Source organism: Carettochelys insculpta, chromosome 26, assembly GCF_033958435.1.
Source record: "Carettochelys insculpta isolate YL-2023 chromosome 26, ASM3395843v1, whole genome shotgun sequence".
Classification (NCBI taxonomy): domain Eukaryota; kingdom Metazoa; phylum Chordata; order Testudines; family Carettochelyidae; genus Carettochelys; species Carettochelys insculpta.
In genome coordinates this window covers 6111482-6132673 of record NC_134162.1, presented here as the reverse complement: position 1 = coordinate 6132673, position 21192 = coordinate 6111482, and the positions used below count along the sequence as shown (strand labels likewise).

The window sequence follows — 21192 nt, the reverse complement described above, 5'->3', positions numbered from 1 at the left end:
GAGTATCTGTGGCTGACTTACTTTGCCTGATGTAGACGTAGCGTAAGTCATGTTGTTCCTCTCCCTGCAGACCGCCCTGGCCTGATGGACGTGAAGCAGGTGGAGGAAATACAGGAGAGTGTCCTACAGGCCCTGGAGTTCCATCTGCAGTCCAACCACCCGGACGCTCAGTACCTCTTCCCCAAGCTGCTCCAGAAGATGGCCGACCTGCGGCAGCTGGTGACCGAGCACACGCAGCTGGTGCAGAAGATTAAAAAGACTGAGACGGAGACCTCGCTACACCCACTCCTGCAGGAAATCTACAGGGACATGTACTGAAGAGATTTTCTTGCCACGAGGTTCAAGCCATGGATCCTGAGCAAAACACGTCTGGTGACAGGAGAAGCCCTCTCCCCCCATCATCATCCGTTTCCTCTTCCTGGAGCTGTTTCCTGTAAGATCTCTGCACATAGGCTACCCGCCATGAGCCTTCACAGCTACTGCCTGGTAAGCCAGAGCTGCTGTTTGCACGCTCTTAGGGACTTAGAAGGCAAAACATCAGCCAGGCTTCTGCTGCCGTAGCCCAGCTGTCACGCTGCTCCTTTCTGCCTCCCAAGCAACCTGTGTGGTGACGTGTATTGCAGAGAAGGTGGGAGACCTGCCCCAGCAGAGGAACAAGGGCCTGGTCTGATGTAATGAAGCCAGACAGGACCATGATTATCTGGCAGGTCCAGGAACTGCCCTTATGCGTCTGTGGTGCAGTTGTTGTGTGTTACACGCCGAAGACTTGAGGCCTGAGCTACAAAGCCTAAAACATTGGAACGAGAATGAAGGAAGTGTGTGTCTCTCTGTCTCAAAGAAGAGCCAGACTTTTGAAGGGTACTGATGCTTCTTTGTGGGAGAGGCTGCTGGTTAGTCCCCTGGATGTACAAGAAAGGCCGGCCTTGCTCGAGGGACGTGCTTCTCCTCTGCCTCGCAGGTCATTGCTGTGGGTTGTCGCATGCAATGTTGCACCTGACCCCCTGTTGGGGCTAAGCTGGTTCTTCTTAGCCCCTTGATTTCAAAGGGGAGGGCTGCTTGCCCCGTCTTTCCTAGGTTAGCTTAGAAAATGGAGTAGGAGGAAGGGCGGTGGAAGTTTCTTCATTAAGAACTACCTGGGTCTTCACAGCAGATGCCAGAGCAACAGTCGCTCCTAGTCTTTGGTCCGAAGGACTCCAGGTTCTGCTGAGGTAGGAGGACAGAGGGTCGGCTGTGCTGGGATGTGGGGAGCAGGGTGAGGCCAGGGTGTCCCAGAAAGCAGTCGTCATTCCTCTGTTCTGCTCTTTCCTTTCCCACCTGGTGTTTCATTGGTCTTCCTGATGCAGCGTGGGAATGTCCTGTCAGTGTGTGGCCAGCAACGGTGCCTGCCCCATCATCACAGACGCTGTAATGTGCTGGTGCCCTCCAACCCCCTGCAAAGGGTGACCCAGAGCCCAGTGGGATCCAGGACTTACTTATCTGGGGGGGCTCAATTCGTCCGCCTCAGGCCATCTGCACTCGGCCCAGCTGAGGGGCAGCTTTGGTAATTTCCCAAGAGCCTAAGACCCGCAGATGGCCATAGGAACCACTCCAGCTTGGCCAGAGCAGCCCTTGAAGGATGGGTAGGTGGCCTTCGGCCTCCGTCCTCTGCTTCCGCCCAGCTCACGCCTGTCATGAGTGGGAACTCCAGTGGCTCTCGAGGGGCCTGTGTGCCGCGAGTTGGTGGTTCTCTTTCCAGCACCTAGTGGACAGGTGCCCGCACCACTGCCGCCCTGAGCACTAGTTAGCACTTTAGTTGGCAGTCTCAGCGGGGATGCCATGTCTGGAGAGAAGGGCCTGACCCCTCCCTGCTCAGAGCTGGGGCACACTAGTGGAACAATACGGGGGGGCTTGCCTTGCCCCCCCCCACCGCCTGGGCTGCCTGTGACTTGTGGACAGTGTATCCCCTCTGACACAGCTTAGGTGCGAGCCCGCACTACATTCACTTTCCCTCTGGGTCCAGACGCTGGCATCATATGTAAAGCTCTCCACAAGCACCAATCCACTGGCGGGGAGCGGGGTACACACTGGGGCAGATCTAGCCTGGCAGGCAGGGTCTTTTGCAGACGTGGGGCAGGTGGGCTGGGTGGAGATCCTTTGCTTGCCAAGTGGTTTGCAAAATGGATCTGCTGAGGAGCACCTGGCAGTGGGCTAGAACGTAGCTCCCTGCAGCTGGGCCATTCACTGAGCTCCAGCCTGCAAGGTCTCTCTTTGCTGTGCAAAGGGCTGATGGGGAGTGTGAAACCCCTAGTGAATACCCAGCTTGAAGCATGACTCCTGCTCCATAAGTCAAGAGCACCTCGCCCTGGGAGGCTGATCCCATGGAAGAAGCTAGAGATGCCTGTAGAGTGGTCCTACAGCAGCCAGGCTGATACGTAAGTTGTGTGTGACTTGTTAAGTCTCTTCCGTCTCAGAGAGTGGCAGGAGCTGATGCTGCAGCGTGACGAAAGCTGGCTGCTGGAAAGCGACTAGCACTGGACCTGAGTACTCAGGTCCTAATCCTGCCTCTTGCCATTGTCTTTCTGTGGCCTTAAGCAAATCGAAGGCTAATCATTTAATCTCCCTTGCAAGGGACTCTGAGGATAACTAGCTAGTGTCTGTACAAAGCGCTGAAGCTGTAAAGTGTGATATAAATACCAAGTGTTATTTATTGTGGGAGATGGGAAGCAAAACACAGCATTTCTCATGGTGACAAGTGGCAGCTGATGATGGAATAGAGAGAGAGGCCTGTTGGAAGATCCCAGGCAAGGCAGCTGGACCCAGCTTAATACCCCCAAGCAGTTTAGTATTCATGGACGTTGTTCTAGCTGCAGCAAGTACCAGTTTAGCTTTCAGGCCTGCCTGGAAGGCTGGGTGCGCTCATAAACCTGGAGTGATCTTACATCAGTGATCTCACAGTGCCGTCTGCCGCTCCGAAATAGAGGTCTCATCTTGTCTCCCTTGGTGTCTTCAGGGTGCTGCGGTTTGCAGCCCTTGTCCTCGGAAGAAGAGATGTGCATATCTCATCGAGCTGGAAGGGACCTTGAGAGGTCAAGTCCAGTTCCCTGGCACCATCCCCGATTTGTGAAATCCAACCTGCCCCAGAACCTTGGGAGGCCCCTTCAAGGATTGAGCTCACAACCCTGGGTTTAAAAGGCCAGTGCTGTAACCACTGAGCTATGCTGCCTCTGTTGGTGACATGCAATGAACACAGAGGATGGTATGAGGGCTGAGTCAGGTTTTGTGGCTGGGATGAGAACAGTTGACTCTAGGTCCCCCCTATACATGGCACTTAAGCTCCATTTGCAGCTCTTGGAGTCTGTCTAGTCTGACCGTGAGACAGTTGGACTGACGCCTCCGAGGTCCCACTTAGGGGCAGGAGAGGGCAGGACAGAGGAGGAGCGCTCCCTGCCCAGGAGAGGAGGGGGCGATTGTGCTGGTTCTATAGAGTTCTCGCTTGCTGGTGGTACTGAGGCTGCCTTGTGCCAGTACTGACTCTCCAGTCATGCTGCAGGGCGTGGTCCCATGGTCACAGCGAACGGGCGGCTGGCTGGCCATGGCTCAGTGGAAGCAACCTGAGAGCCCCTGGCTGGCTCGGGTCTGAAATCTTTTGGTGCTGGGAATTTCACCTGATGTCCTTCTGTGTGTGCTGGGGGCTGAGAGAGGCCTGGCAGTCCAGCCTGGATCCCTGAGCAAATGGGCTCCAGCTTGACAAAGAGGGAACATAGATTTCCCCACAGCCTCACCCAGGGGTCTCAGAGGGGAGCGGAGCTTTTTTCTGCTCTTGCCTCCTGCCTGGGAAGAGAGGGTCTGCCACCGGGATTTCAGTAACAATGGGCTGTTGCCAGGGCAGAACGGACTCCAGCACCCTACAGCCGTAATGGGGGGGGGGGTGTATCTCTGTCCCTAAGGTGAGCCAAGGGCCCTCTAGAGACACATGTGCAGCAAGTCCCTGGAGTAAGGCAGTGCTGTGTTTGCAGTCACTTTTCCGAGAACTGGGGGCTAGAAAAGGACTGGGCAGGCCATGTCTGGTGTTGGAGCAGGCTTGTTAAAGGACCTGGCTTACACTCCTTCCCCACCCTTGCTGGGGTAATGGGTTACCGAGGTGTAATAGCTTCTAAAAAACCTGAAGCAGAGAAATAACTGTGTGGCAGTCATCCCTAGGGAGCATCTGCATCGGAGGTGGGGCTGGTATGGACCCTGCAAGGGATCTGCACCAAACCTCTTCATGTTGCAGCTTATCCCACCGCTGTGCTCCCGGCCTTCTGTCCCCCACCTACCCTCCTCCCAGAGTGGGCCCTCTCTCGGTAGGGTTCCTGGCTGAACACTAGTAGTAGGCAATGTACCTTTGAAGGCACGAGGGTCGCGTAGCGCATTTCCCAAACTTAACAGGTTCTCATCCCAGCACCTTTGAACACGGCTGTGGAGTGAGCAACTAGGCCACTGAGTTCACAGTCTGCTCGCTGGGCTGAGGCTGCGAGTTGAAACTGTTGGTGGCTTTTCCCAGCTTATCAAGTCGCTGCTCCCCTTTTGCCTCAGTTTCCCCATCTGTCTCATTGGGCTGCTCCTTTTCTTTGCCCACTTCACAGGGGTGTGGGGAGGCCTGACCGAGTTCCCATTTGTAAAGCACTTTGAAGTCCTCTCGTGAAAGGAGCCAGAGAAGTGTGACTGACAGACTGATGTGGGTGTGTGATTAATACCTTTCCAGAGTGTGTCTCCTGGCCCTGCAGCCAGCCCCCTGCTCTGGAGTACCCCGATGCTGTGAATGGAGGCTGCCGTGGCTTGCAGCCACTCCTGCCCCTCAAGAGATGTTGGTCCCAGGTTCTCTTCAGCACTCGAGGAACTTTTTTGGTCTTTGTCAATGTTGTAACAAGCCTCAAACTGAAATGTATATTTTTGCTAGAAGTACACACCTCCAAGTGTTTTTAATATAAATGGGGTCACAGACTGACCGACCTTGAAATAAATCTGACCTAACTATTTAAGACACGTTCAAGGCATTGCCATGCTTTCTTCAAACCCTTTAGTGTCTGCCTGGCCCTACCCGGGGGCCAACTGGAACTGGTCCTTGAATTGGCCAAGTCACTGGGTGTTGCTGTGCCTGGGGCTCTGCCTTAGAGCCAGGCTGTACTACTTGCACGTCACCCAGTGTTCCTTGCAGAAGAACCACATCAGTGGAACTATCAGAGAACAACAAGAAGTCCTGTGGCACATTATAAACTAACCGATATTTTGGAGCATCAGCTTTGGTGGGCAAAGACCCGCTGCATCAGATGCATCTGCTTATGCTTCCGAATATTGGTTAGTCCCTAAGGTGCCACAGGACTTCTTATCAGTGGAACTCTGTGCTGGTGCAGGAGTCTGCTTGTCACGTGATTACAGCCTTGGGTGCCAAGGGCGTGAACATTTACTTGAGTAACTTTACTCCCCCAGCTAGCCCTGTTTGCTTTGCTAGGACTATTTGCATGTGTAAAGTTGGGCAGAGGGCGTGTGTGCTTATGGGAGCTGGGATATTACAGAGTTACAGGGACATGGAAGAGCACGAGTCGTGGATCCAGGACCCCGCTGTGCGAGGAGCTGTTCAGAATTACTTTGTTATCAACAATTCCATTATTGAAACAGACTCAGCCAGTCCCTGGGTAGCTGGGGGCCTATCGGTGCTGGCCAGTTGTGCGGAGTGGAGTCAAGCCAAGGAAGACAGGCCCCCTGTGAAGCAGGAAATGGAATAGGTGCCAAAGAATCATGTGCAAATAGTATCCGTCGTCCCCCCCCCACCGGGGGTTTGTGCAGAAGCAAATCTGCCTTGTTGTAAATTGGGCCAACTGAGCAGCTCGCCTTCTGCCCATGCGCAGACACAGGTTGTGGTGTTCCCTTTCACCTGGGGTTTCGATGGCTGAGTTACAGGCTCTTTTGCAGAATGTTTTGAAACCCCTGTTTCCAAAAGACGGCTGGGAACTCACGGGGTGGTCCCTGCCAGTCGAAACAACCTTATGTTGCCTGGCTGGGTTAGTATCTCCGTCTGCTCCTGGCTTCTTTGAGGGACGCAGCAAAGGGGGAGTCCCAATGTACTTTCTCTCCAGCAAGAGAATCACAGAAGTCAAGAATAGTTTTAGGTCAATAATTTTGTCCATTCTGCCCGTAGTCTGGTGTCTCTTACTACAGGACCGGTCCTGCTTACTGAAGCTAATGCAAAGCTCTTGTTGATTTCAGAGCTGGGTCAGGCCCCTGCAGCATCTAACCCACCAGGCCTTTTGTTATATGTTTTCATTAATGCTCCTAAGGCCCAATCCTGTGCCAGTACTGAGTGCTCCAATCGCCCGTTGATGTAACGGGAAGGGAGGGTGCTCAGCTGGTTGCGGAAGTGGGACATTCAAATGGCACATGCTAGGGAAACTAATAAAGCGGAAACTGCTCTGCTGTGGTACGTGCCCCCGGCTCCTGCTGTCGATCCTTTGGTGCCTCGGTTACTGGAGGCCTGTCTTTTGGAGCGAGAAGACCTGATTGCATGTCACTGACAAAGGCAGCAGCAAGTCTGTATGGACCTAGGGTGTCGGGGCTCCAGGAATAATCCTGGCCTGGGTGCCCAGCTCCAGCACAGTGTGGGGCTGGAGTCTCTCCCCGGCCCTGCCTGCTACCTCTGCACAATTTAAAAGGGCGTTAGGGGGTGGGGACAGCAGCGCCGTGGAGCTGAAGTGGCGTCTTGCTTGCCCTTGGTCTGAGCATGGCTGTCAATACAACCCTCTAGTCCCTGAGTGTGGCGGGTGTCTCCGTGTGCTGCTCCCGCCCCAGCAGCCAATGGGAGCTGCAGGGGTGGTGCCTGCCGGCAGCAGGACATGGCGAATCTCTGGCCGCCCTGTGTAGCAGCTACTGCCCGAAAGGGCTGCCCCAGGTAAGTTCTGCACCCCTTCCAGTTCCCATACCCCTTGCCACCCCCTCGAGCCTGCACTCTGCACCCAAACTCCCTCCCAGAGCGTGACTCACCCCTCCCGCACCCAGACTCTCTCCCAGAGCCTCAGGCAGTGTGGGGGAAGGAGCTGGACCCATTCTGGGCACCCCCCCATTTTTTAAAACCCCACCCCCAGAGCCCAGATGCATACGTACATTCATGGCTATGGAGGCCAAGGACCCCAGGGGGTCATTACTGTGCTCCTCAGAGTTCTTCACCCAAGCAAAAAGTGAGGCTCAAACGGGGTCAGGAGCATGCTTTAAAGGGGGGGGCCAGGGCTGACCGGGACCTTCAGGGACCAAGGCTGGCAGACTGAGCCCCACCACTGGGGGCTAATCTGGAAGCCCAGGGTCTCCCTCCCTGTGTGCTGGGGCTTAAGCTCCAGGCCCCGCTGCCTGGAGTGTGGGGCTGCGGGCAGCTCAGGCCTTGGTCCTGGAGTTGAGTAGCGACTTGTTGGAAGGGGACTGCGCTGCAGAGAAGTTGCAAATCCCTGAGCAAGAGCCAAACCCCTCCAGCCTACTGCATTTGCTCTTCCAGTCGGCCCAGCTCAAGCCCTGTAAGTGGGAGCTGTGCCCAGAGCCAGCCCAGCTGTAGCAGGGGGTTCTGGGGGACCCTGGGGCAGCTGCCTCAACCATCCTATGGATGGGAAGGTTCCCCATAGTGATGGCAGCCAGGTGGCCTGGGGCATATCCTGGGGAGCCTGGCATTGGGCAGCAGCAGGGGTTGGGCCCCCCTTTGCACTCACCATGGGAAGTGGAGTGACCCAGCAGCCTGCTCCCCCCGCGTCTCCCAGCAGGGCTTCTCTACTCCACTTCAGCGGCAGGAAAGTGGTACCCCCACATCCTGCCCTCAACCTGCACCGGTGCCCTGAGCGCCACAGCTTGGGGGTGGGGGGCAGGATGCAGAGTGGAGCAACCCAGCTGGGAGAGGCAATGGAGCACAGCAGGCTGCTGGGTCACTCTGCACCCCATGGCTGCTGCCCCCTTGGTGAGCATTACCCTGGCTTCTATCTCTTGCAGGAGGGAGGGGTTGGGATGTGGGATTGCCCTGCCCCCCACTTAAGGCTGGCCCTGGTTGTGCTCCTGACCTGGTCCTTATGCTGCCTGTAGCACGAAGCTTTTAGCCGCAGGTGGAGAACGGGGTGTAGGCAACCCCACAAATATTCAGTGAGGGCCCAATCCTGCTCCCTCTTCAGTGTGTAAAATAATTCCCCACTTTGAGCTCAGCTCTGACCTGGCGAAGTTTTGCTGTCCCCCAAAATGGGAACAGTCCGGGGCCCATTCATGTGTCCCAAAGCCTCAGCGCAGAGCTGCTGCCGTTGAAACCGGCAGGGGAGGAAGTTGGGCTGCAGACCGGAGCATGACCGACGGAGAGAGCTGCCTGAGCCTGCTACCAGCCTGAAACAGTAGCTGGATGGAAACTGCTGAGTCGGTTTCAGCCGGAGCTAATGAGTCTGAATGGCATCGCTGTTTTATGCGCGTTGGATGAAGGGGGTCTTTGCCCACCCGCGCTTAGTCTGAAATAAATCGCTGAGCCGATAAGATGCACAAAACGCTGTGGTGTTCTTGTTTCACTGCTCATCAGGGCATGCAGAAAAGGGAAGGAAATGTCTCCGATCACCTAAAAAGACGGGTAAGTCCCTCAGGCACAGGTGCGCAAAAATCAGGCCTGGGCCACAACTGGCTCCATTTTCCTGAGGGTAAAATGAAAGTCAGGGCTTGTCAATGCCGTGAGTTATTGCTGAGTGAAAGCTACAATACAGTCCCATGTGGTCATTGCTACTACTGCTTAATCCTTGTACTCTGCACGGAGCAGAGGTCATCTACAAGCCTCCTCCACTTCACTCTGCCTTGGGACAAAACTTCTGCCTGGCTCCAGGAGTCCCCCGGCTGTTGTCCTGTCTCAGTAGACTTCTCCGCGTTGTCGGAGGGCTCCCTCTTTTGCGGTTGCCTGGCGGGTTCCATGGGAGAGCTTGTTGGACTGTGCCGGCGGATGGTTTTCTGAGAGCACAGCCCAGCCGTCCCCACTTTCTTCTCTTCGTTTCCATGACAGAGCAGTGAATAAAAATCCCCAGACAGCCAGGCAGGGTGCTGTAGTTCACAGCTGAACTTGCTACACGGTGCCCCACCAGGGAGAAGCGTGGGGCAAATGCTAACTGAAGGGACTGATCTGTCTCTTCGCCATGCTGTCCCAAGGGCAGGGGAGCTGTGGTCCGTGCTAGAGGGGGTTCATAAACTGACAGTAGCCGTCTTGTTTCTGCATCATCCTGTCTCGAAAAAGACCCCCGAGGCGGTATTTTAGTGTTGTAACCATTAGGCAGCACTTTGCATTGGCAGAGTCCCAGACAAACACCCGCTAATGAATCCTCACAGCAATGTGGTGCAGTGGGGAACTTCTTAGGCCCATTATTGAGAATGAGAACACTGAGGAGGGAGAGGTAAAGTGACTTGCCCAAAGCCACCCCCAGAGAGTTGGTGGCAGGGGTATTGCACCTCTAGGCTCATTTCACTAACTTGTCCTGCCGCCCTGAAGTTTTAGAAATGCTCTCTAAAGAGGAGCCTGGGAATTTAAATGGCTAGCTTTGCTAGGCACCAAAAATCCTGGGGACTGGATTCACCCTCTTGCAGTGATGGGCAATCTGCAGCAGGCTTCTAGGTGTGACCCCCAAGCCATTTTCTTCCATAGAATCCTAGGGCTGGAAGGGACCTCAGGAGGTCAGCAAGTCCAGCCCCCTGCTCCAAGCAGGACCAAGCCCGACTAAATCATCCCAGCCAGGGCTTTGTCAAGCCGGGACTTCAAAACCTCTAGGGATGGAGATTCCACCACCTCTCTAGGTAACACATTCCAGTGCTTCACCCTGGCTCCTGGTGAAACAGTTTTTCCTGCTACCCAGCCACCCCCTCTGTAACCTCACACCACTGCATCCTAGTTCCACCCAAGTCAGGGAGGTGGACTTTTAGGCACCTTACTCCCTTAGGTCCTTTGGCCCTCATTATGTGCTAAGGTAAAGCAAGTCCGTAAGGCCCAAAGCTTCAAGGTATTTAAGGGCCCCACGCCCATTGAAATCCATGGCATGAGGCATCTAACTCCCTTTGCAGATCTGCGCCGAAGGGTTGGCAGGCAAAATTAAAGCGCATGAGTCCACCACAGCTGCAGGGAGGTACAGGCGATGTGCCCATCGCTGGGGTGCTGCGCGCAGAAGCGAACGTCATGTGATGCAGGCGTCTAAGGACACTGCTGACAAGGAAGGTGGGGCGTAATGTTTTGCTTGGTGCCAAACCTGAGCTGTTCCCTCCCCCTCCCCACCAGGCCCCTCAAGGTGCAGGACTTCACGGCTACATAAATACATGTGGGCAAACAGCACCTCTCACCTGAAAGGGTTTGGGGAGGCAGAACTGTAACAAGCAGCAACCTGCTAACAAGGGGAGGCCCAACTGGCCCTCTATTTTTTTTCCCATCCATCCATGGAATATTTTGTTCTGTGTGCGCCCAGGCAGGTGGGGATGTGCACCAGCACCAGACCCACACGCTGCCAGTGGTGGGAGGCTGTGGGTGCTCTGCGAATCAGCTGGGCAGCCTGTGAATCTCCCCTGGGCGGCTGCTTACCGGGAACATGGGCGAGGACAGCTGGGCCAAAGGGTGGCTGCTCAGAGATCACCACACAGAGCACAGAAAATATCGGCCGTACCTGGGTATTCTTTACTGTCCTGTTTCCTGAAGCCATTATCCCAAGGCCTTTCCTTTCCTCTGCTTTGTTTTGGGACCAATGTGAAGCAGGCAGCGGCAGGGCTCCATGCTGCCCCTTTATGCGATTGCCTGCCACAGCGTCACATCGGAGCAACTGACACTCAGCCTCTGTTTCCATTTGAAAAAGTCCCCCTGCGTGATGCATGTCACGCTGACCTAAGTGCCTGGGCTGCCGGGGGTCGGGGCAGGAGAGCTTCTCCTGCAGACTCGGCTGCCCCTCCTTCTCCGCTCGTGGGGCTGGCATAGTTAAGCCAATGGGAGAGCTCTTTCCCAGCTTAAACTGGTTACTAGGGTTCCCTGTAAGCTGAGCACTTGGGCATCCACCCAGGAGAGCATCACGTACTGCCCAGCTGATGAGCAGAGCCCCCACGGTGGCCAGCCTGTGCTTCTACCAGTGGTGCACATCCCCCATGCCTTGGTGCATATGATAAACTTTGTTCCACCCATGGATGCAAAAAACTTAGAAGGAACACTGGTGGTTACATTAGAGAGGTTAGTGCTGCACTGCTGCTGCTCCTCCACTGTAGATTCTGGAGTGTAGCCATAGCCTCCCTGGGGAAACTCTTATCTAAATCCAGAGTGCTTCTCACTGCGCCCAACAGACACCCACACGAAGTCCCACAAGTAGGCAGCAAAGAATTGCAATAAACCATCGCAAGGTGCTCCGGACATGTAGCACCTCACTCCCACCTAACCCTGGGGGGTTATCGTTGTATAGAGGCCCCCCGGGTGCTAGTTGCTGTACATACGGGGAGGTCCTGCCCCAAAGTGCTTAGTGCCTGTTAGGCAAAGGAAATATTCTCCTCCCCAGTGACAGAGCCACTGAGAGATTAAGACCCAGCTCCCCAAAGGAATTTAGGATCTACATAATTGGAAGTTAGGAGCCTCAATTCCTTTCAGGAGCTGGGCCCAAGTGCCCTGTCCTCGGTCACAGGATGCGATAGAGGCAGAAAGGAGCACAGCGCTCCTGAGTCCCAGCCCAGTGCTTCCGCCGCAACAGCCCTCTGTGATGATGTCTCAGGGCCGGGACACCCACGGGAGTCAGCAGAAGAGTCTGTCTTCGTTCCAGTCCAGCCAGTTATTTGGCTGGCCACTGCTCTGGGACCCACCCACACACCTTGCTCTGTTACAGCCATTTCACACCACACACTCCCTTGGAAATCTATGATTTTCTCAGCCCTTCTGTGTTTCCCTTTAATGCCGGTGCCAGGAGGATCAAACCTCCATGGCCCCCTGGTTGCGATCTCTGCGCCCCTTTCAGCTACCACAAAACCCTGCAGACTTTCGCTTGGCAGCCTTCTAGTTTTAAAGGAACGTGAGGTGGAAAAATAAAGGGGCCCTCCATTCTGCAGACCTGGAGCCAGTAGGCTGCAACGCCAGGGGTCTTTCCCTCTGGGCTGCCACCACAAACCAGCCTCTCCGAGCACAGCCAGGAAGCCTGCCCTTTGGCTCCCTCCCCCAGCCCCTGGGGGCACCTCCTGCAGGTAGCTGATCTCCGCCGGGGCAGGTGGGTGGGAACTTTTCCTCACTCCTGCAAACGCACAGCCTAACAGGCAGCTGGGTGTGTCCGAGCCTCTCTCTTGCCAATGGGCTGGTGCTCGGGGGAGGCTGGTTTTAACCCCTCCCCTCCCATAAATAGTTCTGGAGGGGGGCGGCGGCGGGAGGCCCTAGGAGGCTGTGTTTGGGGGAGGATGGAGCCTGGCTCGCTGGTGGCTGCTGGAGGAGGTCCGCCCAGCAGGGGTCCCTGCGCCAGGGCCCTGTGCAGGTAGGGCCGGGGCAGCTGCGGGGTCCCTGAGCCGCGGGCGGGGGGGTTCCCACGCTGGAGCGCCACCCGGCCGAAGCCCTGGCGGGAGGGGCAGGGCTGCTCGCCCCGATCCCCCCCCCACCCCGGCCGAAACCCTGGCGGGAGGGGCAGGGCTGCTCGCCCCGATCCCCCCCCCCGGGGCTCTGCGCGGGGCCTGCGGCGGGAGGGGGCCCAGCAGTGGCCCCAGGCCGGCTGCGGAGGGCGCACCGCGTGGGCACGGAAGGGGGCTGGGGCAAGGCCACCATTGCGCGCGGGGCGGGCCCTGCGCGCCAGGCCGGGCCCCATGGGAGTTGCTGCTCCCACCACGGGCCGGGCCTCCTTCCGCAGCGGCGCTGCGCCGGCCCCGCGGGGAGGAACGTCTGCCCTGAACTTTCCTCACCGCCAAACTTCTCCCGCCGCCCGGCGGCGGCTCCCCGGACGTGCTGGGCGCCCCACGCGGGGCGCTCGGGGAAGCTGGCCCCGGTGCACTCCCGGGCCGCGGCTCGCCTTGGAGCACACGTGGATGCGCCCGTGGGTCTCCCTGGCTCCCCCGCCCCGCCTGGCCCGGCTGCTGGGCCCTGGAGCAGCCCTGCGGGTGGCCGGGGGTGTGCATGGCCTTTCGCCCGCACCCCGCAGGTCCCCGCCTGCCTCTCCCCCGTGCTGGGAGGGGCTGCGGGCCCGGGAATGCCCCTGCCTGCCTGGCGCTCCTTGGCCACCGCCTGTAACTGCACAGCCAGGTCAGCGCAGCTGCTGCACGCCAGCTCCTTCCCCGGGGCGGGTGAGGCGCCCTGCCTGCCAGAGGGGCTGGGTCCTGCTCGCGGCTCTGCGCGTGTCCCTAGCGGCTGCTGTCTCTGCTCTCTGACCTCTGGGGCCCAGAGCCGGCGGCGTCTCCTCGGTGCGCCCCCGGGCTGTACAGCGCAGGGGTGTTAAATGCGTTCCATGGCAATGGGGTGCCCAGTCCCCATCGGCTCCCTGGAAATCCTGGCCCCGATGATGATTTGCTGGCATGCACACGAGGTAGCCAGTCTGCTTTCCCCTGGCACGAGAAACCTGGTATTAGATGCCCCTCGCTGGGCCTGAAGACGAGCAAGCTCTGGGTGAGCTGGACTGAACAGCTGCTGCCCTGTTGGTGTAGCAGGCAGCAAGGAAGCCCTCAGTGAGCTGGTTGCCAAGGCCTGCGCGGACAGGAGCAGCAGGAAGGAGGGGTGGCCAGCGATGGTTCTTTTTCATCTTTTCCACCTGTATGTGGAATAAATTTTATGCACACTGAGGTGTGTGTGAACATGTGCACCACCTATAGCAACACAAAACCTAGCAAGGGCACTCTGCTAGTCAGGTGGGGGGGCTCTGAAATCTCTAAGTGGCCGCACAGGTGTGCAGCTGACAGGGAACACTGGCAGCCTGCCCTGGAGTGGGGGTACGTTCTGGTGCAGGGTGAATCTTGCTGACAATAGGTTCTTCCCTGAGCACTTGTCCCCCCACCCCCAAGCCCAGAGGGAAACTCTGGTTTCTGCATCCTCCCTAATTCATGGGGGTGGGGTGAGCTATAACATGCAGGACTGTGACAGCTCTGCCCTGCCTAGAGGCTGAGACTTGTCCAGGAGCCTGTGGGGGCAGGCACCTCCATCAGGTTGCAGTGTGGGAAGGATGTGACTTGGGGGTGAGGCCTCTGAACTCCTCTGGGAAGTGTCGGGATGGGCTAGCAGGAGCTGTGTCCGGTGAGGTCAGTGGGAGGTCGGGGCAGGAGAGTCTGTGGAGGTGCCCCAAGCAAGTCAATGCGGCTTCTGGCCTGCCGGCAGGAACTTTGCCCGTGGAGCCTGCAGATGGGGCCAGAATTGCCGTTTCGCACACGACCGGAAGTCAGCCCAGATCTGCAGGTATTTCCAGAATGGGTTCTGTGGCTACGGGGACCGTTGCAGGTAAGAGGATTGCCAGTGATGTGGGTGAGAGGCCGAGGTGTTGGGCCCTGAGATACACCCTACACTGAAACACTCAGGGTCTGAGGCTCCCAACGTTCTTGCCCGATTAAGTGCCCTTGGCTGCTACCAGAACGCCCCACGAATGTAGGAATCCCCTCTTGTGCTGAGGGGAGGAGGCCGTCTTGGGAACAAAGCAGCCTCCCCCACTCTTCAAACCCAGCGTGAGAGTCAGATCCTTTCATTATGTATGGGGCTGGGGATCCCACTTGGGGAACCGCTGTCTGAACACAATGGGGAGGACTCTCTAGAGCCCAGTCTAAAATGGAAACCGTAGTTCCCAGTAGAATGGGGGCTCTGGGGGGGAAGCCCCTGAAACCTGTCTACACCAGTTTCTTCAGTGGAGCTGTATGGGCCGAGGAACACGGGGACCGAGTCTGCCGGCATAGGCGGAAGACACTGTCGTAGCCAAGAGCTGAAGGCTGGTGCGGTGAGCCAGAGTTTGGGAGGTGGTAGCTTGTTCAACTGCCGAGCAGCCTCAATTAAGGCATTTAAAACCTGCACCAGCATGGCTGTGCCTGGGGAGACCCATCCCGGTGCTGGAGCTGTGCTGATGGAAGCCCAAAAGCAAGTCAGTAGGGTTTGGGGATGTGGCATGCCTACCATGACCCACCCCGCGCCCCCCTTCTGCTGGCATATGTGGCATCTTCACTAGGGCTGGGTAAAGCAGAGGCAGCCGGCAGGTTCCAAAGCGATGGAGGGTGTTAGACGCTGCTGCCGTGAAGGTTAATGGAAGAGGTTTCAGGCGGCTGCTCTGAAAATCTCCATTTTACCGGGTACCACTGAGGAGATGAGCTCTTCTGGACAAAGGAGAGAACTTGCAGGACCACGGGAGGTCAATATTGTCCAGCACATCACTGCCACTGCTTGCTGGGCTCAGAGAAGACCTTTAGGGGTGGGCTATAGCTACAGAACAGCACAGAACACAGAGCCGGCACTGGGGACTAGAAACAAACTTTAAGGGACCGTGGGAAACTTGGTCACACCCTTGATAAGTTGTTGTCCAGCTCCCTAAAATCATGCCCGCTTAGGGATGTTGCTGGACTAGAAAGGTTCAATGTGTACTGCACCCCGGGCCTTACTGCGCAGCCTGTAACCTTTGACTGTTCCAGCTACCAGCACGTCCAAGACTCTCCAGCCCCTGCTTGGAGCAGGTGTGGCACGCAGCCAGCCCCATCGCTGAGCCGCCGGGGCTCGGAGCCCTCCGGCCGGATGGAAGCAGCAGCTGGGAGCCAGGGAGGAGCCAGGCGCGGCTCGGACCCTTCTGTCCCCACTGTGAGGCAGTTGCAGCTGAGCTTCAGGCAGCTGAGCACGGAGTTTGAGGAGGAAGAGGAAGATAAAGAGAGTGTCCCTGTCCCCGCGAATCCCCCAGAGGGGGCAGTGAGCAGAGCATTGGTCCCCAGGCAGGCCCAGAGTGAAGCGGGTAAGTGCAGCTGGCCTGTTACCGCTGCGGGGTGGTGTGTGATAAAGACTGGGCTCTGGAGTGGGCTGCAGGGCTTCTGTCCAGTGTGCCTCATGCTTACGGTTCTCCTGCCTGGAGAAGGTCACGCCTGCCAGGCAGCTCTTGGTGGGTCGCACTGGGGAGGTGGTGTACAGAGCTGGGGGGAGGGGCAGGAGGGGGGCAGCCCTGGCTGAGCTTTTGTGGACTGTCTTTCGAAGGCCTTCGGCTCTGAAGGGGAGGGAGCCTGGCGGCCTCGGGAATGAATCTCATCCAAACTGTTGTGTTGCCGGTCAGGTTCCCGACCACAGGCTCTGGGACTGCAGAGAATTTCCCTGGAACCTGAGGAAGCATCCGAGAAGGCAGTCGCCCCAGCGCCTCGAACCCTGGAGGTGGGTGGGACGGCTTAGCCGTGCTGACGTTCTCAATGGGTGTCCACCTGTTGTGCTTACCTGGCCCCCATGGCCATGGGAGCCAGGTAAGTCCCTCTCCACCCTTCACACATTTAGCTTCTCTGTGCCTCAGTTCTCTGTCTGTGCAGTGGGGGACAACTGCAGGGCCTGACAGGGCGTGGGAGGAAGAGTCCCTTCCCCAAGGTCATCCAGGTAGTCTGTGGCAGTGCACTGATCCCAGATCTCTCAGCTAGGCTAGTGTTATTCCTCTGTGTTCTCCTTGAGACCACGCTGTAACGGCCGAGAGGAATTCGTCAGGGGGAAGCTGATGTTATCCTCCTGCTCACCTGTCCGTGGGCCTGGTGGCTGCTGGGCAGAGGGCCCTCTCTTGCTTCCCGAAGGGCTGTGCAAAGCTGGCCCTCCCCAAAGCGGGGGGGTATATCCAGCCACTACAGGGCTGAGCTCAGGCTTGTATCGAGGCAGCAGAGCTCCGTGGAAGGAAGTGTGTGGGGGGCGTGTCTCTCTGAGCGCTAGCCGGCTGTATTGTCCCGTGCAGGCTGCCGGTGGGCTGGGTGCAGCCGCCGCTTCGAGAGCGGAGCTGAGAAGTGAGGACGTGGTGTGCGGCATCTGCATGGACAAGGTCTACGAGAAGTCCTTGCCGGAGGAGCGCGTGTTTGGCATCCTCCCCAACTGCAGCCATGCCTACTGCGTGGGCTGCATCCGCAAGTGGCGCAAGAGCCGGGAGTTCCAGAATGCCGTGATCAAGTGCGTGCGGCCGGGCGGCTGCTCGCTCGGGCTGGTCGCGCGTCGCTGCTGGGACCTGGGGGCCGCCGCCCTCGTGCTCCCTGGCCGGGGGGAGGTTAGCACTTCAGAGCCACCTGAACAGCGTTAGATTGGCTCAAGCACCCCCAGCCCTGCTTCAGTGCTCATGGATGGGGGGCAGCCTGGGGCGGTGTCAGGACATGGGCTTGGGGATCTGGAGTCCTGCCCCTGGCAATGCCAGCTGGGCAGATAGGTCCGGTCCTGTCCTGTCTAACCCGCTGCTGCAGGCGTGGTCCCCTTTCCCTTGTGCAAAGAGCTGCCATCTGACGGGTGGCTCGGGCTTCAATCTCCATCTGAGACCGCTGGAATTCCCTCCCCCTCGGCCCATCCCTGCTGTGGCACATCTAGGGTGGTTGACCTGGAAGGAGGTGGTAGCATTCACTCTTGGGGGGCTGGTGTGGCGCCACTGGGCTCTGGAACTGGACGCCCCCATTCCTGCCTGTTGGCTGAACATGCCCCCCATGAATTGCATCTCTGTCTGCAGGGCCTGCCCCGAGTGCCGGGTCACGTCCAGCTACTTCATCCCCCACAAGTACTGGGTCTCCGACACAGACCAGAAGGAGAAGCTGATTGAAACCTTCAAGGCGCGGACCGGGTAGGTGCTGCTTGCTGGGACAGGGTTTGTGTGATGGGCGCGTTTGCCCTCTGCTGTTCAAGCACTCCACTCCAGAGGGGGCTGGCGCTGAGTCCGGTCTTGGCAAGTAACTGCAGGAAGAAATGACACCAGATTTCTATCTGAGTTCAACCCAGTCCCTCTAACTCTCCCAGGAAAATCAGATGCAAGTTCTTTGCCCGGAGCCATGGCCGCTGCCCCTTTAAATCGGAGTGCATCTATCTTCACGAGCTCCCGCCTGGAGCACAGCCCCCTCGACGCAGACCTCCACGCAGGAGAAGCCCACTGGTAAGCAGGAGAAGTTTGAATCTCTCTGAATTTGAGATCCGCCGCCCATCACTAGCTGTTGGCGTTAGCCAGCGTGTGGGGCCCAGTCGGGCAATGGGTTGTAGTTACAAATAAACAAACCCGTAATGTTCCCAAGAACTGGCCGTTCTGTCTGGGGGGACGCCCTGACCCAGCAAGTACTCACGGCCCGGCACCTGATCACTTGCCCACAGTCAGTGGGGCTTCCTCCTGCTTAAAGGAAGCACGTGCCTCCACACTCAGCTGGATCGGGCCCTAGAAGGAGAATGACTCTGCGGATCTCGCTATAACTGTGCAGCCCCGAGCCGTTGGAGGCCAGTCCCGCACTCAGCAAAGCCCTGAGGAACCTGCAGCCTCTTTACCAGGGGGCTGAATTGGTAGGAGCTCTCACACTTGCTCCTCACGGTTCAGCTTGCCTAGCTTGTCCTGCCTGCTAGTGTTTCTTGGGACACCCTAGCTCCCCCGGACAGGCCTGTGGGAGATCCAGGTCACTGCTGGGAACAGGCAAGCCCACACTTGCAGCTGCCCTTTGCAGGGGATGGGGTCTGTTCTCTTCCCCGGTCGGCTGCTGCCCACACGGGATAAGCTTGTCACCCTTGTCTTGTTGCAGGCATTCAACCCTTCTCCCTCCGAGAGCTCCGAGGAGGAGGAGGACGACGACGACATGTGCATGTTCTGGGCTCTCACCCTTGCAATGCTGCAGGAGAACATCGACTACCCAGACTACTGCAATTTTTCCCCGTTGGGTTTCAGTGACTCAGACTAGGGTGGCTAGGTTGGGCCTGGCTGGAGCAGAGGTCGTTCCACGGTGTGCGAGCCTGTATCTTTGGGGAGGCGGGAGGGGAAACACAATGGGCTTCTTTTAATCTGTTTAGTTGTCTGGCAGGACTTCTAGTGATCTGCGCCGGCCCTGTGCACGCCGGAGGCATGCAGCACCGGCAGTGGGGCGCGCTCCCACTGTTACCACTGTCGATCCAATCCGTTCTGGGGCTGGTGGGACCGACAGCTGGCCCGTCACATTTCCATTGGCCTTACGCAATGGCACATCTCCCTCTCTGCTTCCCAGCCAGGTGCTGTCTCTGGTCTTTGGCGGCCGCCCAGCTGCCTTGCTGCGCACCAAGGTTTTGTGATGGTCCTGCAGTTTCGGTGATGTGGTCGGAGGCAGCACCTACCACCACGCCTGTGTCTGCTTGTTGCTGATGCTCGGTTGTGAGGGAGAGTGTCTTGAGCAGTGCTCTTGGCCCGGGCAGCGTGGCAGGTTGGCACTGCTCCCAGGCATCCGTAGCAGGCTTAGAGAGGGGAGCAGTCCAGGAGGAGGGGGTGGGGAGTTTTTTTACTGATCTGTCTCGGAGGCTTCAGAATCTAAGCAGGGAGACCCACGGGGGTGGGAACTGGAAGGGGTCCTGACAGGCCAGGAAACTGCCTGTGCACATACTTGGCAAACTTTTTAACTCAGAAGATAGCTGGAGACCATGAAATAAAGATCAATTTTAAAACCGCTTTTGCCCTGTCTCTTCTTCTCCAGGAGTAGGTCACCGGTGGACACTTCTGGTTCTTTGTTCCCTCCTGCTTCTACCTATTATCATGAGCAGAAGGGGCAAATCACGGGCTAGGAGGATAAATGGCCCCTGTCTGTGCTAGAGCCCAGCCTGTGGGCTGCTGTCAAACAGGGAGGCAAGTGTGGCCCATGGCAGGGCCTCTTTCCTATCTCTTTTGCTTCACCCTCCTTCCACAATAATGCAAGTTGGAAAACATAATCTCACCTCTGCAGGGCTGGGGTCCGTGGATGGTCGTAGTTGTTAATTTCCAGCGAGATCACGGGGTCGTTGTGGATAGTTCTCCGCAGCCTTTCTCTCATTGTGCAGGAGCCAGCAAAGCAGCTAAAGGAATGGGGGTGACATGAGGGAGGATCCCTTTCCTACCTTCGTATTGTTCGAGTGGCCTGTATGTGAAGCAGGGGGCTGTGAGGTGTTTCTTGAGGCCTGGTAGTAACAGCATGTGGGTGCTGCAGTGTCCCTAAGGACAGCATCCTGTCAGTGCAGGAAGACAATGGGGGCTCCTGCTCTTTGTAAGCTCTGCCACTAGGTATCAGCTTTTGTTTTTTGGAAAACCCGACGGAGGAGGGGCCTGGCACCTTTGAATTGGAACTGTGCTGTTGCATGGGGCAGTCTCCTCTGGCTGGAGAGGGAAAGAGGAGGGCCAGGGCCCTGGCTTGGGCACCCCCCCACCCCCCGGACCCACTTTCCTCAAAATGCATTGTACTGTTTGTGTGCTGCCCAGGCTGTTCTGCACTGTCTTCTGTCAAGGACTAAACTTCCTCCTCTACCTGCTCCGTGGGAGTCACAGCTGCCACCACCTTCTGTGACCCAATGCACAAATTATGGTGTGCCTACCTCTTGTACACTGTGTCTCCCCAGCGCAGGGAAGAGAGCTTGGCAGGAGGGTAACAAAAATGACAAGGGCCTGGAGCAGCTTCCTTGGGAAGAAAGACTAACGAGCCTGGGACTTTTCAGCTTGGACGAGGAAGGCCAGGGCTGGAGGTTTATAAAATGGTGACTAGTGAGGGTTCTTGATGCGTAACACAAGAACTAAGGCTCCCCCTGTTTATTTGGAAGCAGGTTTAAAATAGACCAAAGGACGTATTTCTTCACACCTGGTACAGTCAACATGTGGAATTCTGCCACAGGATGTGGTGAAGGCCAAGACAACCAGGTTCGAAAAAGAACTAGATACAGTGGCGGGGGATAGTTCTGTTAATGGCCAGGGGGCAGGATTGGCAAGGATGGATTCCCTTGCATTAAAGCCTGAGGGAAGCTGGGAATGCGTGACAGAAAGGGCCCCCGGTCTGTTCATTCCCTCCAGGGCCCCTGGCAGTGGCTGCTGCAGAAAGATAAAATGCTGGCTTGGGTGGGCAGATTCAGTGAGGCTGTGGGGGGGGTGTCAGCACTTCACGTGGGAGCGTTTTCCTGGCTGAGAAGCCATAGGCTACTTCTACATATGCACCAAAGAGCCCTGGGGTTGGAGTGGTTGCCTGAAGCCATGGGCTGGGTGTCTGCCTGGCTCTATGTAGGTGATTGGCCCAGTTGGCCTGGCCTGTTAGTTTTTGCACATCAACTTGAGCTGTGCTAGTGCCTGTCCATCTGAGCGGAGAAGC

The 21192-nt window shown here is 57.4% G+C and overlaps 2 protein-coding genes across 7 annotated transcripts in view; both read left to right on the top strand.

Moving 5' to 3' along the window:
* The window catches only part of PPARD (peroxisome proliferator activated receptor delta), a 39311-nt gene extending 34304 nt beyond the window's left edge, over positions 1–5007 (top strand). For all 4 annotated transcript variants that reach the window (XM_074977327.1, XM_074977328.1, XM_074977326.1 and 1 more), the window contains one exon: positions 71–5007. In XM_074977327.1, the coding sequence (XP_074833428.1) occupies positions 71–318 (248 nt within the window). In that variant the 3' untranslated portion in view covers positions 319–5007. The remainder of the gene's footprint in view (positions 1–70) is intronic.
* Positions 5008–12324: 7317 nt separating this feature from the next.
* Positions 12325–19532, top strand: LOC142002022 (uncharacterized). Of its 3 annotated transcripts, none has more exons than XM_074977799.1 (8): positions 12325–12473; positions 14291–14368; positions 15580–15890; positions 16203–16297; positions 16854–17062; positions 17604–17714; positions 17888–18020; positions 18649–19532. In XM_074977799.1, the coding sequence occupies exons 1-8, from the start codon at positions 12400–12402 to the stop codon at positions 18802–18804; spliced, it is 1167 nt and encodes a 388-aa protein (XP_074833900.1). In that variant the 5' UTR covers positions 12325–12399; the 3' UTR covers positions 18805–19532. The 3 variants fall into 3 exon arrangements, with proteins under 3 accessions (XP_074833900.1, XP_074833899.1, XP_074833901.1); XM_074977798.1 differs by having other exon boundaries at positions 14291–14410; XM_074977800.1 differs by lacking the exon at positions 12325–12473 and adding an exon at positions 12535–13228 and having other exon boundaries at positions 14291–14410.
* The last annotated feature ends 1660 nt before the right edge of the window (positions 19533–21192 follow it).